The sequence below is a fragment of the Peromyscus eremicus genome, chromosome 1, assembly GCF_949786415.1.
Source record: "Peromyscus eremicus chromosome 1, PerEre_H2_v1, whole genome shotgun sequence".
Taxonomy (NCBI): Eukaryota; Metazoa; Chordata; class Mammalia; order Rodentia; family Cricetidae; genus Peromyscus; species Peromyscus eremicus.
This window is the reverse complement of record NC_081416.1, coordinates 195,222,598-195,240,168: the sequence shown is the minus strand read 5'-3', so window position 1 is coordinate 195,240,168 and position 17,571 is coordinate 195,222,598. Positions and strand designations below refer to the sequence as shown.

The window sequence follows — 17,571 nt, the reverse complement described above, 5'->3', positions numbered from 1 at the left end:
AGGGATCTCGCAATGACAGAGAAATGGATGAGATCTACATAAACAACCTGGACGTGAGTGGAGGTAATGAAGGGCAAGTTTCAAGGGAAAGAGAGCTTAGGGGAGCGGGAGATCCCAGCTGGATCAAGAACAGAAAGGGAGAACAAGAAATAAGAGACCATGATAAATGAAGACCACATGAGAATAGGAAGAAGCAAAGTGCTAGAGAGATCCACTGAAATCCACAAAGATACCTCCACAATAGACTACTGGCAATGGTTGAGAGAAAGCCCAAACTGACCTACTCTGGTGATAGGATGGCCAAGCACCCTAATTGTTGTGCTAGAAATCTCATCTAATGACTGAGGGAACTGGATGCAGAGATCCAAGGCCAGGCCCCAGGTGGAGCTCCAGGAGTCCAATTGGCGAGAAAGAGGAAGGTTTGTATGAGCAAGAATTATTGAGACCAAGATTGGAAAAAGCACAGGGACAAATAGCCAAATGAATGGAAACACATGAACTATGAACCAATAGCTGAGGAGCCCCCAACTAGATCAAGCCCTCTGGATAAGTGAGATAGTTGATTAGCTTGAACTGTTTGGGAGGCACCCAGGCAGTGGGACCAGGACCTGTCCTCAGTGCATGAGCTGGCTGTTTGGAACCTGGGGCTTATGCAGGGACACTTTGCTCAGCCTGGGAGGAGGGAACTGGACCTGCCTGGATTGAATCTACCAGGTTGAACTCAATCCTCAGGGAAGTCATTGCCCTGGAGGAGATGGGAATGGGGGGGGGGGGTTGGCTGGGGGAAGGTGGGGGTGGGGGCACGGGAGGGGGGAGGACGAGGGAATCCGTGGCTGATATGTAAAATTAAATTAAAAAAGGTATGTGCTACCATTGCCTGACTTCTATGTTCAATATACTGGCTGTCTTTTTCCTCTGATCTTAAACTTCATTGGGAGACACAGATAAAATATCACAACAGGGATCCAACGCCCACTTCCAGCCTATGAGGGCACTGACTAAGCATGGGGTACAGACGGACATGCAGGCAAAACATTCATACACGTAAAGTTAAAAATATTTTTTTTTTCTTGTTAGGAAAAGAATCCTTGTTAATATGGGGGGAAAAAATCTGATACATCTATATCCCCCAATTGAATACTGACAATGTAAGTGAAATGAGACAGACTCCAGTGGAGAATTATTACAACATGGTAGCAACAATGGTCTGTTTTGCTAAGTCAAAAGTGCCCTGAGGCCTGATGCCAGGAGAGCCAAAAGGGGACAGTGTTAAGGAGCAGAAGGGGGCTGGCAGTGGCACACACCTTTAATTCCAGCACTTGGGAGACAGAAACAGGCATATCTCTGTGAGTTCAGGTCCAGCCTGGTCTATAAAGTGGATTCCAGGACAGCCAGGGCTACACAGAGAAACCTTGTCTCAAAAAACAAAACAAACAAACGAACAAAAAAAAAGAGCAGAACGGATTTACAGACCAAGAGCCACCTAGCTAAAGAGCACACCCAGGAACACCTTACTGTGTGCCCACAATACTCATTCAGTCCCATGCCTCCAGCTCTGAGCCTGGCCCTTCCCCTTCTATGCCACCTGCCTTTGGGGCAACTCAAAAATTCATATTTCTGGAAAAACTGGGGATAGGTAGGGGTGCACCTTTGGCGGTCTTGACATATGACTAAGACTCCATTGCTTTACTTTGTGAATCCTGGGTCATGCTTCCTAAAACTCCCCCTCAGAATGGGAGCACAGCAGGAATGATAATTAGTCAGTGGTGACTTTCTGCATTTGGATTTCAACTGACTCTTTTCAGGGTTCTAATTTTGAGGCTCTAATAATAGCAACTGCCCCTTCCATTAATCTCTCTACACCTAAAGGAAGAGTATGTGTACCTGTAGGGAAAAAAACAACAACAAAAGTAATTAAATAAATAAATAATAAAAACCTTTCAGTAAAATCTAACTGAAAGAATTCTTCATTATAAACCAATTTTTTTATCCAATTTTATAGAATATGCATTTGTCTCATGGGGACTGCATGTGCCACAGCATGCTGCTGGGGCTCAACTTACAGGAAACGCATCTCTCCTTCAACCACAAGGGCCCTGAGAGCGAAATCAGGTCATCTAGCTGCATGGGAAGCACTTTACCTGCTGAGCTATCTCTCAGCCTCAACAAACTCGCTTAGTAAGGGTCTTGCTGTATATCCACGTCTGTCTTCGTTTGGGTTTTTATTGCTGTGAAGAGACACCATGGCTCTTATAAATAAAATCTTTAATTGAGGGGGCTCACTTACAATTTCAGAGGTTCAGTCCTTTATCATCATCATGGCGGGGAGCATGGTGGCATGCAGGCAGATGTGGCCCTGGAGCTGAGAGTCCTACATCTTGACTCATAGGCAACAAGAAGTCAACTGACGGTCACACTGATTGAAGCCTGAGAAGAGACCTCAAAGCCCACCCCCACAGTGACACACTTCCTCCAACAAGGCCACGCCTCCTAATAATGCCACTCCCTTTGGGAGCCATTTTCTTTCAAACCACCACAAACTCTTCCCTCATCCTCCCTAGTGCTGGGGTTTAAAGGTATGGGCCACTTCCCTCATCCTCCCTAGTGCTGAGGTTTAAAGGTATGGGCCACTAAACCAGGCACAAGCCTGTATTTCACCCTCCCCACCAAAAAAAAAAAAAAAAAAGAAAGAAAAAAACACATGTAACATGAATCTTAAATGGTCTTATTAATAAAAACAAAGCCAAAGGTAGATACTGGGGTGAATTCTGAAAGATCAAAGAAACAGAACAAGCCACAGCTAATCTCACCTCACCTCACTTCTCAGCCAATCCTGTTTCCTCAAACTGGAAGCCTCTGAGTCTTCATCCAAATTGATCTCAGCTGAACTGCTGCTAAAAGCCTACAAGCTTTAAAAGCCTCTAGTTCTTATTCCTCATGCCTTATATACTTGTCTGCTTCCTGCCGTTGCTTTCTGGGATTAAAGCTGTGTGTCTCTCCCAAGCAAGAAAGGAGATTTCAAGTGCTAGGATTAAAAGTGTGTCACCATGACTGGCTCTTTTCAGTGTGGCCTTGAACTCATGGAGATCCAGATGGATCTCTGCCTCTGGAATGCTAGGATTAAAGGCGTGTGCTACCACTGCCTAACCTCTATGTTTAATATAGTGTCTGTTGTGTTCTACAATCCCCAGATAAGTTTATTGGGGTGTCACACTCTGTCACATCTGTTAAAATAAATTTGGGCATGGCATGGTGGCACAAACCTTTAATCCCAGCAGTCAGGAAGTAGGGAGGCAGAGGCGGAGGATCTCTGTGAGTTCTAGGCCAGCCCAGCCTACATAGGAAGCTCAGAATAGCCAGGACTACATAGAGAGGCCCTGTCTCAAAATAACAATAATAATAATAGTAATAATAATAACAACAACAACAAACTCACTGAAGGAAAATAAGAAAAATATGTGAACAGTCATTTTATTAGAGATGTACAAGTGGCAATTAAACATCTGAAACAGGTGTTTTATTTCAGAATACTTAAGGAAATGCAATGAAATGCACAGTGCAATGTCACAATACACCCAGTAGAGTAAAATCTTCAAGGATTAGCCCCGGTGTACATGCCGGGATGGAAAGGAACAGCAACTTTCACACACTGCTGGTGAGAACGCAATAACAGGGAGCAAACACATCAGAGTCGGCATTTCCTGAACTCCTCTTAAAATATTCATCTATAACTCTGGTGTTACACTCCAGTTAGTAACACAAAGTGATTAAAATGCACAGCCACATAAAAACTGAAATATTCACAGCAGCTTTATTTATAATATGTAAAATCTATAAAGAAACTTTCTAAATAAATTAATGGATTCAACAAACAGTTGATCCACACCAAACGTTACTCAGCAACAATAACAACATTTCACATAGGAATCATTGTTGAATCTTGAAGTAATTATACAACATACCTACACATACACAAGCACACATGTTATGATGACAATAATTTAACATTCCAAACAATGTAAACTAATCTGCGGTTTAAGAAAAATCAGGGCCTGAAGAGATGCCTTAGCAGTTAAGAGCATTAGATGATCTTCCAGAGGACCTGGGTTCAGTTCCCAGCACCTACATGGTGGCCCACAACCATCTGAAATGCCAGCCCCCAGAGGGCCTACTCCCTCTTCTGGCCTCCACAGGCACAGAGCATGCATGTGGTGCACAGACATACATGCAGGAAGAACACGCATACACATAAAATAGTTTAAATTAAAAACAAAATCATTGGTTGCCAGGAGAGGTAGGAAATCTAAGATAATAAATGTGCATGCTGTAAATATACAGATGACAAATAAATTTGTTTTCATAACTGAAATGATTTCAAGACTTTACCAATTGGGGTTTTGTTTTTTGAGCCAGAGTCGTGCTGTGTTGGCGTCACTGAGCCACAAACCCCTGGGCCCACAGACTCCTCATTCCTCAGCCTTCCTAGAAACTGGAACTACAGTACATGCCACAGTGCCATGCCATGTACTTTGTTAAGTATCACTTACATAAATGATACATAAAAGAAGCTATAAAAAGTAGCCGGAAACAATATACCTAGATGTCCTACTGTTCTCAGAATTTTTTCACAGACTAATATGGATTCCACCATCTCTCTTCTCAGAACCTCAGAGGTGCAGCCTTGCTCCACTGGCAGCCAATCTTGGCAGGAAAGCTACTGCCCCTTGAATCACAAATAGGTAAGAATTATACCCCACCCCACAAAACCATCTTTCCCCTCTTGTTTTCGGGCCTGTACAGCTTTAGCCCTAGGTAGAGAAGGAAGAATACAGGAATCCACAAAAATGTCTCACTATTTTCTCTGACAATAACCACAGCCACAGTAAATAGCCACACAGATCTTGAGAATATTACTCACACAAAGTCATTGAAACATCTATGGGTGAATTTTTAGTAGAGGCTTGGTCCACGGCCAGAGAGATGGCTCAGCAGGTAAAAGCATTTACCAAAAGCCTGATGACCTGAATTCAATCTCTGGAACCTACATGGTAGAACAGAATCATCTCAAAAAGCTGCCTTCTGACGTCTACACATGTGCCATGGCACATGAACACTAACACACAAACACTCACAATGAAGAAAATGTGAGATTATTTCCATATCTAAGAACTCAGTTCCTGTCCCAGTCACAAACTGCTGCCCTGCACTCTAGTCAAGACATTATAGCAAATGGCTGCAATGCAAGGCCTACAGAAGAGATCACCCTCAACAATGCTAGGAATTATATGACATCCCAGTGGAAAGGTGAGGATAATTGTTCCCGCGGTTTACAGAAGCACCTGGGATTGTCATAATTCTCCTCCTCATCAGGACTTTTTAACCTTACAAATCATAGCACCTTCAGTAAGTCAGGAACAGAAAACCCAACAGTCTTACCTGTGAGGGCAGGGGCAGGGGCAGCGATGAAAATCAGACCAATGCTCCATACAGCTGCTTCTTGCAGCTGTACCATACCTTCTAAAACATAGTCAGTGAGGATATCTATGAAATTGGTCCACCCCTTAACGCTGACATCATAGGTCAGTTGATAAGTCACACCAGAGAATGAACAGAACCTTCAAGATTAAAGGTGCATAAATAAACTATCTTTTCAAAAAGTGAAGTCAGAGGTTATGGGCAGCAAGCATTTTCCAAGTTGGCGAATTCCAACCTGGAAATATTCATCACTGACACAGTATGAAAACGAAACTTCCCCTGAACAAGGTAATCCTTCTTAGGAAAGTTGAAAGCACAACTCAGACCACACCTCCCAAACAAGATTCCTGTCCTAAAGGGAAATAAGGGGTCTCCAAGGCGAAGGCCACAGCAGAGTACAGAAGTTTGCATCTCTGAGCACTCAGGAAGGGTACTTATCCTCACAATATCAAACTTCCGGGTGGTAATGGTGATAGGGTTTCTACCACCGACAATGCCAATGGCATAAATCAGGATACGGCCCTGGGCATACTAGAAACTGAATGAATCTCCTTAAAATTTCCCACATATCTGAAATAACCCACACTTCTGAAGCCCATATGAATTATCTTTAAACTCAGAGAGGGCTGCTAGTCTCCTCCAACGTTACTACACTAACTCACTAAACAGCACATTTCTTACAGGATGAAGAAGTTTCTTAGGTGTGAACTCTCTGGTGTCGAACGAGATTAGACCTACGGCTAAATGATTTCTCACAGTCATTGCACTCATAAGGTCTTTCTCCAGTGTGAACTCTTTGATGCTGAATTAGGTCAGACTTGTGGGTGAAAAGTTTGCCACATTCGCCACATTCATAAGGCTTTTCTCCACTGTGGCTTCTCTGGTGTTGAATTAGGCTGGCACTTTGGCTAAAGGACTTCCCACACTCGCTACACTCATAAGGCCTTTCTCCAGTGTGCAGTCGCTGGTGTTGAATAAGGCTAGCACTCTGACTAAAGGCTTTCCCACACTCGACACATTCATAAGGCTTCTCTCCAGTATGAACTCTCCGGTGTTGAATGAGGCTAGAGCATTGTCTAAACGACTTCCCACATTCTTCACACTCATAAGGTCTTGTGCCAGTATGAATTCTCTGGTGTTGGATGAGGTCAGATTTCCGGGTGAAGGATGCGCCACACTCCCCACACTTATAAGGCCTTTCTCCAGTGTGAACTCTTTGGTGTTGGATGAGGATGAATTTGCGACTAAAGGATTTTTCACATTCGCTGCATTTGTAAGGCCTGTCACCAGTATGAACTCTCCGGTGTCGAATGAGGTTGGAGAACTGCCTGAAGAATTTTCCACACTCGCTACACTCATAAGGCCTTTCCCCACTGTGAATTCGCTCATGCTGAGTGAGTTCAGCTTTGCAGCTAAAGGACTTCCCACAGCCACTGCACTGATGAGGCATTTCTCCAGTGTGGACTCTTCTATGTCTAATGAGATTGAAGATTTGTCTAAAAGATTTGCCACATTCATAGCACTCATAAGGCCTTTCTCCAGTATGAATTCTGTGGTGTCTAAAGAGGCTAGAGTTTTGTCTGAAGGATTTCCCACATTGCTCACACTGGTAAGGCCTCTCTCCAGTGTGGATTCTCTGGTGTTCAGTGAGGTTGGATTTGTAGGTAAAGGATTTTCTACATTCCACACACTCATAATGTACTCTACCACTGTGGTGTCTCTGGTGGTAAATGAGTTCAGATTTATAGATGAAGGCTTTTCCACATTCGGTACATTTATAGGGCCTTTCTTGAGTTCTATTGTGTGCAATGAAGTGGCACTTCTTGCTAAAGGATTTTTCATGCTGACTATGCTCATACGTCCTTTGTCCCGTGCGACCGTCCTGGTGCTGAGCAAGTTTGTAGTTGCAGGAGAAGGCTTTCTCATACTTGCTACACTCATGAGGCCTTTTTTCAGGGGTGGCACTCTGACACTGAACACGTGTATGTTTGTGGTTTGAACCTTTTGGGCATTCACTGGACTTCAGTTTTTCTCCACTCAAAAGTGCTTCCCCACACTTGCCACTACTGTGAAGCTGTTCACTATTACAAGTGGCCTGCTGCTGCGGACAGCCCGTGGAGGCAAGGGCCTTCTCCCCATCCTTCTCAAAGACGAATGGCTTTGTCAACACCTGGGGTCTGCAGCGTGACGTAAGTGAAGCCGCAGCAGCCTTCCCTTCGCAGGGCTTTTCTCCACGGTAACTCATCTGGTGCCGGTCAATGTCTTCATTCAAACCGGAGCTTTTCACACCTGTTCTGCCCAAGTGCAATGTCTGCACAGGGTGTGTGCTCAGGAATTCAGCCTGGTACAAAACGTCTTCCAAAGCTGGGACAGGTGTCTCAAAGAGATGAGTCTCCTGGGTAGATGGACTTGTCTTAGACATCACTCCATCTATAGGCCCATCATGCTCAGCAGTTACCTCTTCATCCCCCATTCCAGGCCTGGATCCTGAAATCAGAGAAATACATGTTGAAATGCTAATGAAATGATGCTGACATTAGTGGAGAGAGAAAAGCCCATCACAAAGGTAAGTCAGACACAGAAAACAATGACACAGCTGGACTTCGATTCCACCTGTTCTCTAAGCACTTGGGAATTTAAGGCAAGATGTCGATGGCTTGTAAGTTTGAGCTAGTCCATGCTACATAGCTAAGAGCTTATCACCAAAAAATTTAAAAATGGAGAAGAAACAATGAAACCACTGGACTATTCTAAGAACAAAAGAGCTGCAGACAGGCTTAGGGAACTGTTTCAAATATAGACAGGGTGCATCACACTAGACAGAGGACACAGGATGGGACGCAGGAAAGGATAAGGAGGGTCTCCAAGCAATTCCTTAGCCAACAGCCTTCAGCAGGTCCTTTCCTATTGGGGATGTGGCTACACTGGCAAAAGTCCTCAAATGAAACTAAGTAGCTAGTGATCAAGGACTAATTCAAGCTATGTAAGTGCCTCATGGCACCATTTGTCAAAACTAAGAATGCAACAACATCAAGGTAGACAAGAGCCAGAAGTCACAGGTGAAATCACAAGTTGGTAAAGTAGTAAACATAGAGAAGTAAAGGCAGAAATGAGACATGATGGGTGACCCCTTTACGCAAACACTGTGGGGCACTCTACTGGTTCCTGGTATGATGGGATCATGCCTTCCCCTGGGTGCCTATTAGCAGGTCCAGGTCTCCTCTAAGACAATCTTGTAATGTCAACTCTATGAGGCAACCAAGACCCTCCCTGCAACCCTAACCATAAGGGACATAAAAAATTACAAATATTAAAAAAAAAAGAAGGAGAAGAAGAGGAGGAAGAGGAAGAAAAGAAAAAGCAAGTGAGTACCAGTACTAACTTACAGCAATTTAACATAAAATCGTATATGGGAAGAAAACAGAACTAAACACTGAAGGGTCCTTTAAGAATAGCTCATGATTCATTTAAAAATAAACATTACAATGCTGGCAATTCCTCACAAAGGCAGCCATAAGGAAATAACAACTAAGCCTGGGGCACACCTTTAATTCCAGTACTTGGGAGGCAGAGGCATGCAGATCTCTGAGGAATTCAAGGCCAGCCTGGTCTACATAGTGAGTTCCAGTATATCCAGGATTATAGAGAGAGACCCTGTCTCAAAGAAGAAAAAAGAAAGAAAAGGAAAAGGAAAAAGAAAAGAAAGAAATGATAGGTATTGTAATTAGGCAGGGACCAAGGCATAGGATGCTACTGATGTGGGCAGTCACCCTCACAGAGAGAAATTTCGAGTTGTTATGACTCCAGAGAAAGTAGTCACTCTCAGGTAGAAAGTAAAGTCAGAAACCACTTAGGACACTGGGAGGGATGCGAGGATCTTACCCAGAGAAGCCACAAGTGCAAGGTTCTCCACCATCACACTGCAGTAGAGGAACCTCTGGGCCTTATCAAGGAGCACCCACTCTTCCTGGGAGAAGTGAATGGCCACATCCTCAAAGGTCACACCCTATCACAGTGAAAACAATTTATCATATGATCAGTTTCCCTTTCAGAAATCCAAGTACATCCTGTTGCCCCAATATACATCACTTGCTCACTGTCCTTTCCATTTCATATCAGAGGAGACACTCAACCCAATGCCCCTGATGCTCACTCTGCTCACTGACATCGTTCCCTTACACAGAAATACGGGGATATAAACAGAGAGCTGAAATCTAACCTCTAGGCCTAAGATGAAGGCCGCTACCCTCTCCTGCCAATGCTGCGGCTGTCACAGATACTGGTTGGGGAGAAAAATGGTCATAGAAAAAATAAGCTAACTTGAATTTTGACTTGTCAGACAATATCCCTGAGGACCCTAAAAGTCCTTAGACCCAAGGAACATGGGCTCCCTCTTTATCCTATGACTTCTTACTGCTCCTGGGCAATCAGTTCACACTACCTCTGCACACAGCACTCTGTACACAAGTATACATTCATTCGTGGAGGCAAGAGGTCAATGTTGGGTGTCATGTTCAATTCAATTACTCTCTACCTTATCTTTTGAGACAAGCCTTCTCACTGAACCTGGAACTCACCAGTTCAACCAGACTGGCTAGGCAGTGAACTCCAGAGATCTCCCTGTTTCTGTTCCCCACCCTCAGTCCCCGTGCCTCCCCACCCCCACCCCGCATGCACACTTTATATGGGTGCTGGAAATCTGAACTCAGGTCGTCCTACATTAAAAGCAAGTACTTTACCCACTGAGCCACCTCCCCAGACTCATACCCAGCACTTTGAATCATATTTTTCTTGTATGACTATATTCCCACAGCTACAGCCTTAAAGATCACACAGCCCTGCATGATAGGAAAAACATTATGATCCATTTCCTTGTGAAGCCTCCAAGGTAATGTATATCTCCCATCCAATCCTATCTTGCCATGAGGAAATATCAGACCTGAGTACCACTTACTCCCAGCCTCTCTCAGTCTCAATGATCACTGACCACCCATGCACAGCACCAACAGGTAGAAGGACAATAAGCATCGCCTAACTCCAGCCGTGACATGGAGCTGCATGCTTTACTTCCATAGAATTGGCCTGAAGTCCTCCACATCCTTCATCCTACATACAACTACACAAGGATTTGCAACCTTCATTCCTATGTCCTCAACGTGAGGGCTCTGAGGTCATCAGTTGACATTTCCATCCCACATGCACAGGACTCTGTTCCACATATCTCTCTATCCTTGCTGACATACAACGACAGGTACACACTGAGTGCAGCTCCTTGGCCGACCCACTGGGTCCTCAGCACGTGGGATCCAGAGAGTCCTTAGGAAATTCAAACAGGAACCAACATACCCTCCAAACCTCTCACAGACCCCACTACACAGCAGCCCCAACCCGGTAACAATGGTATCCTACCGTGTGCTATTCCTTGGTTCAACCTCACCCACCAACCATCACTAGTAGAAGCCAAGTATGATGACTAATGCCTATAACTCCAGCACTTGAGAGGCTGGGGCAGGAAGACTGCCACAGATTCAAAGCCAGCTTGTGCTGCATAGTGACATGCTTGCCCCTTTCAGCCCAAGTTTATACAAACAGTAAAAACTGCTGAAGACACCAGACCAGCTGTGAAGCCTGGAATGGACACTACAACCTGTCATGCCACCTGCAAGCTGTACTGTGTGCTCCAGGGTTCCAGCTTTCATGGGTCATCAACCCATGCTGGGTGGGCTTTTGTTAACACAACTTACCTTTGAGTCATTTCTACACCTGTAAGTAACCCCCATAAATCTTTCACCAAGTTGGACTTTGGTGGTATCCTTCCTTGGGTTCCCTATCTGGGATGTAGAGACATTTGTTCAGGTTTCCCCAGAATGAGTGTCAACACAGTACTATCTCCACGGCTGGTTTCCTGTGCAGTGGCCACAAGGAGCCTGAGGAGATTGGGTTGGCTTGCCAGCTTCCTCCACATTCAAATCTCTCGTCGCCATATTCACATACAAAGTATACATTCCGGTTTTTCAGAGAGAGATTCTGGGTCTGACTCCTGCACCCCACTGACCCCTATTCCAAGGAGAAAGGAAGCCTGCACATCCTGAACTAATTCAATCTCCCCTTCAGGCTTAGGCATATACTGGCACATGTGGGAGAAGCAACCTTCTACACCTCCGTTCATGCTTGCCAACAATTTCATACAACCCTCAGCCTACATACAAAACTCTGGGTTGTGTACCTAACCTGTTCAAGTCTGCAAGGCCCAAGAGCTATACTAGGGAGCACAGACAGAACAGACCAAGGACATGGCAAACCAAAATCTGTATAGGTAGGATGGGGGTTATGGCAGGTTCCACTTACCAGGCCTGGCCCCATAACTGGTTTTGAAGTCAAGGGAACCTTAAAATAAAAAATAAAAAATAGATAGATAGATATAGATAGGTAGGTAGGTAGATAGATAGACAGACAGACAGACAGATAGATAGATAAAAGGCGACCACATGAAGGTTTCATCTCACAGGCTCCAGTCACTGAGTGGCCCTGCCCACCCTGGGGCTAGATGGGCTGGTATGACTGAAGATTGTCTATGCTGCGGTCCACAGTGCTGAATCTCAGCTGTGACAAGCACTCGACTCTCTCCTATCATGTCTCTTCCTGTTCGTTCTTCCTCTGAGTAACTTTTGGAAAATTTACAATTCTATTTCCAGACATGGTCACTGTTCACAATTCTCACTGGCTCCAGGGTCCTAAGAATTAAAATCAAATTCCACAGGTGCCACGAGGCCTCACAACTGTTTCTGCAGGCACTTGGACACCGGGACTCCGTATCTTCTCTGCCCAGCCGCCCCTTCCAGGCCTTTGCACATTGCAATAGTCACAACCCCAGCACACAGATGTTAGGAATGGGGGCTACGCGCCCCAACCCACAGCATCTTCTCCCCGGGACACCAGCTATGAACCCCAGGGTCATGATGGAGCCTCTCTTCGGGCTCTAGCACTCGGGTGAGACCCGCAGGACGCAGCACTTACCTGCCTCGGGTCCCGGTATGTGGCCACAGCCATTGGACTCTGCAGCGGGAGCAGGGACCGGGTCGCCGAGGTCTGTTCCTTCAGCCCTGCGCGGCTCATGTGGGAAGAGTCGCTGGGCCTCCGCTGGGCCTCTGTACCGCAGTGTAGCTCGCTGCGCTCCGCCAGCCCGGACCGCTCACCTCGCCCCGAGCTTCCAGCTAGGTAAACAAACCCCAGAAACGCCAAAACGACCGCCAAGAGGAAGAACACGCCGGAAGTCCAGCTCCAGGCACAAACCACACGCGCGCGCCCGGAGACACACACACACTCACACCCAAAAATAAAAATAATAATAAAAATAATAAATGCCAAATTTTCATTGGTTCAACCCAGCCCCCAACATCTCGCGTGCGTATTGCATCCCGGGAAATGTAGTTTCCACAGCTCCCCAGCAAGGTACCCCACCCCCTACCTTGACCCCTGTGGACTTAGTTTAAAAGAAAACAGGCATGCTGCAGGGAGTTGGTGACTACAGCTTCCAGAAGAGGGAGAGATACTTAAATAAATCTGTCCCCGGACTTCTGGGATCTGTTGTATGGCTGATCATCTCTATGACTGGTAACTTATTTCAGAAACCATGAAGCCCATTGGGCATCAAGAGGCTACAAAGGAAACAAATTCAAACGGACATATTCCATAGAGTAATTTAGACGCAGTATACACTTTGGTATACATACCCCACATGGAGTGAGAATTTACGGTGATTCCGATACTTATAGTGCAACCATGCACCTATAAGTACTCCTCACAAGTGCTCTGGAAGGAAATCCATAAGTGTGTGTGTGTGTGTGTGTGTGTGTGTGTGTGTGTGTGTACAAACTCTTGACTAGGCTATAATGAATGTTTTCTTATTGCTGTTTAAATGCTTTCAGTTGAAAGCATTAGTGACAAAATTTGTAACTCTCTGTATGTTTAGTAATGACAAGACAAAAAAAATGTCAATTGGGTACATGACATGGAAGATAAAGAAGGATGTTTAGATTACCCTAGAGCAGAAGCTGAGGGAACATCTTTGCCTCTTGTTTCCTCAGACAGAGGCTTTCTTGCCTATTTTCTAGTGATTGTATCCAACGCATAGGTCCATACCGATTTTTGCATTTAATATTCCTAGCCCAACATCCAAAGAAACAGTTGCCTTAAGAATTTATATACTTACTGTACATGTGCTCACATTTACCCCAAAGAAATTGGGATTTGGGGCTCATCAGTTAAGAACACTGGCTGCTCTTGCAGAGTAACCAGACTCAATTCCAAGTTCCTATATGATGGCTCACAACTTTCTGTAACTCCAGCTCCAGATGTTCCAACTCCCTCTTCTGACCTCTGCAGGCACCAGGCTTACAAAAAATGATTCACAGACATACAAAGTACCCACATCCATAAAAATAAAATCAAAAAATAAATTGGAATTCATTGTCAGATGTGGCCTGGTATATATTCCTGATGAAATGACTCATAAGGTTATGCTTACACAGTTTAATTCTTAGTTTAAAAAAATGTAATAATTGTTAAAATATTTGTCTTTGGGGCCTGGAGAGCTAATTCAACAGTTAAAGGCAGAGGACTGGGTTTAGTTTCCAGCATCCAAATGGCAATTTACAACCATCTGTTACTGCGGTTCAAGAGGATCTAACACCTTTTCTGGTCTCCTTGGGCACCTGCACATACATGGTACACATACATACATGCAAGCAAACACTTTTTTCACAGATTTTTTTTTTAAAGGAACCTGGGACTTTAGTCCTCTGAGAGTTTGGTTCAATATTTCAGAACTCCCAGCTTCCAGGGCATCGGGAGTGCAGTGGCAGCGTCTATAAGACCTAACGCCTGTTGGCTTAGTCTGTATTACACAGACAGAGGTGTGCTCATAAACATTGTGAGTGATGCTTCGCCAGTCATCTGAAGGCGTAACAATACAGACATTCCATCCCATCTTCCTCAACCAGCCAATGTCAAAGTTCCTGTCCAAAGTTCCAGCCACATGCTTAGTCCCTTAAATGGAGATCTTGTCACTAATTCCAGTTTATGGTCAAACATTGGGAGCAATTTAAAACATGAACCTGAAACAGCTCATCACATCCATAGTCAGGAGCAGAGACAGAATGAGCATGCATGCTCCAAAAATACACTATTTGTACAGAATATTTTTTACCCCATCCCCCACACTGTTCTCCTTTTGGCCTGCCCCCAGAATATTCTTATGAGCCATAAAAATCTTAGGAAACACCCACAGGAAAATGAGAGACTTTCCTGATATCTCCAACCTTGGAAATTTCTGCATTACATAGCACAACTTTTTCCGAACTTCTCTTTTCAGAAGAAACTATGTCAGGTAGGTGGGGTTATCATTACTAAATTATTGCCCAGTGTTTACTTTTAGACCTAGATTATTCCACCCAATAAATACAAAACTACAAGTTCCGAAACTGCCAAATTATCATGTAAGTAACTGACTGTCTTAAAGAAGACAGATTCTGGGGGTTGGGAGAGTGGGTGGAGGGATGAGAGGGGGATCTGTGGTTGGTATGTAAAACGAATTTTAAAAAAATTAAAAAAGAAAGAAGACAGATTCAGAGGCCAGAGAAATGGCTCAGTGGTTAAGATCACTTGCTACTCTTGCAGAGAACCAACAAGTTTCCAGCACCAACAAACACTTGTAACTCCAGTTCAGGGAATCAATGCACTCGACTAGACTTTGCAGGCAGGCACCAGGCATGCTTGTGAAGGCACTTTCTTACATGCATGTGAGAAGTACACACACACACACACACACACACACACACACACACACACACACACACACATGTACTGGTCAAAAAACAACTTGGGGAGTCAGTTTTTTCCTTCTGCTGTGTGAGTTCCAGGGATCAAGTTCAGACTGTAACGCTGGGCAGCAATGTCTCCACAGGCTAAGCCATCTCTCTGGCCTTAGTCTTTTCTCAATGAATCCCACATACCAAAAATAACATGCAACACACATGAGAATCTGTGCATGACTGCTCCTCCAAACTCACTTCTGACAGTCAGACCACCATTCCTTTTGGCTAAGGCCAAATGTCATACCCAGCAACTTGCTCCTCCCCAGTCCTCATTGTCTCCCTTGTAGGTGTCCATGGTGTAAATTTCTCAGGATGTAAAAATAACCACACATGAAGTGAAGCCCTCAAATCGGTAAGATACACAGCCCAACTTACTCTCACTTCCTAACCTCAGCGCCCTCATCTCCCTTGTCATTTTCTCCTGGTGTATTTCAGCCATCTCAGCTGGTGTTTTCCTCCGTAATCCCCCTGCCCTGCCCGGATCCATCACTAATTACTCTAATCCCTTTCAGGGATTTGAACACGGTGCAGGTGTTTTTCTGAGATGATTTCTAATCTCCATGCAGACTCTGTCACTGCACTGAAGGGTGAAATGATAATCACCTCCCAGCAGGATGACCTCACTGTGTGCCAAGCCTTTATCTCAGGCATGAAATGCCCTCCTGTGCACACACCCTGTGTGTGACTGAGGTAGCTACTGCCCCAGCGAACACACTTGGTAAGTTGTCTCCTTTTTTTCTGATAGTTTGATTTCTCTGTAAATCTTTAAAAATATAGTATGAATATGTAAACTTTCTGAGATGGGCTGTAACAAAATTGCTCAGAGCTAGCCAGGAACTGTGGGTTTGAAATGATCGACTTTGTTCAGCCTACAAGTGTGCCAGGCTGGCCAGGAGATTTCAAAACTTGTGGTAGCATGCTGCCATAGATCTGAGAATTCACCTGTGGGCATTTTCTGTAACAGCCACACAACCATACATCCTTGCTCCTTTCTTACTGGCTCTGGGGAGCAAGATGAACCTTATGACACCACTGATTCCATTTCTATGGAAACTTCCTAGGACCCTTGTGATGAAGGTAAATGCATCCTTCACAAATATAATTAGAATGTCATTAAAAATTGACTAAGACTAATTTCCAGGATTCTGGGGCAGGAAAGTCCTTAGATACATCACCTGTGACCAGAGTGACAGTGCCTGGATAGAACCTGTCTCAGAAAGTTTGTGTACCTATTGGAAACATTTCAGTTTTTAGCATTTCCTTCTCTTAACCCACCTGTACTTTATCTACATTTTCATATTTTCCAAAAGTTAGTGTTAGTTATATAACTGATTATAATGTAATAGCATTAATTTTTAAACAAGTGAAATTCTGTTACCAAAAGAAAGATAATTCTTGTTTTGAAGGATCCTAACTTTAATTTTTTGGAAAACCACTATTTTTTAAGAGATTTTTTTTCCTATCATTCATTTGGGTGAGAATTGTTAGGTTTGAGACAGGTTCTCACAATGTAGCCCTGACCAGCCTGAAATTCCCTGTGAAGATCAGGCCAGCTTTGAGCCATGGATATCTGCTGCCTCTGCCTCAGGAATGCTAGAAGTAAAGGTAGATTCCACCCCACTTGGCCAAACTTTCTATTTTAATAACATCATATATTTAACATCATATTATATTATATACATATTGTATATTGAATTTCATGGATTGATCTGGTTCTACCTTAAATAATGCCAACTAAACAGAACAGCCCTAACTAAATTCTTTAATTTTGTCTCATACGTTAACACAAAAGAAGAATTTACTGTACAAAATGAACCATAATTTACCCATTATTTGTTCTTTATCACTCCTTCAATGTCAGTTTCTTAACTTTGTTTTTGTCATTCAGTGCTTATTGGAGGGTTTTTTGTGTGATAAATAAGATTGAACCGAGGGCCTTGTGCATTCTAAGCAAGTGCTCAATTGCTGAGCTATATCTCAGCCCTAGGTGTTTGCCTTAGTAGTATCAAAAGCTGTAGTTCATATACATTAATTTCTTTTAATAGACTTCAATTATTATTTAATACATAAATATCTCATCTACTGCTATTGGGATTCCTCTGTGCTGATTTTCCATATGCACACATGTAGAGAATTTTGTGCCACATTTGGTTTCCTGTGCAGAGGTTCTGCATGTATTACTCTACCTCCTAACTTAGATGTACAGTCAACTTTTTTATTT

At 43.9% G+C, this 17,571-nt stretch overlaps 1 protein-coding gene across 1 annotated transcript; it reads right to left on the bottom strand.

The window, feature by feature from the left end:
• Window positions 1-5,305: 5,305 nt before the first annotated feature.
• LOC131904235 (zinc finger protein 551-like) lies at window positions 5,306-15,789 on the bottom strand. Its single transcript, XM_059255298.1, has 4 exons — window positions 15,726-15,789; window positions 12,493-12,689; window positions 9,358-9,481; window positions 5,306-7,962 (listed from the first exon to the last, which is right to left on the bottom strand). Exons 1-4 carry the CDS (start codon window positions 15,787-15,789, stop codon window positions 6,173-6,175), a joined length of 2,175 nt encoding a protein of 724 aa, XP_059111281.1. The 3' UTR covers window positions 5,306-6,172.
• Window positions 15,790-17,571: the final 1,782 nt, after the last annotated feature.

Bases quoted from the DNA above. Each gene is read 5' to 3' on its own strand.
- LOC131904235 (XM_059255298.1), bottom strand. From the start codon at position 15,789: ATGGCTGAAATACACCAGGAGAAAATGACAAGGGAGATGAGGGCGCTG. The intron at 12,690-15,725 runs GTAAGTTGGGCT...TTGTTTACCTAG, and splicing joins GCTGAGGTTAGGAAGTGAGA to CTGGAAGCTCGGGGCGAGGT. The intron at 7,963-9,357 runs GTAAGATCCTCG...CTCTGATTTCAG, and splicing joins TGCACTTGTGGCTTCTCTGG to GATCCAGGCCTGGAATGGGG.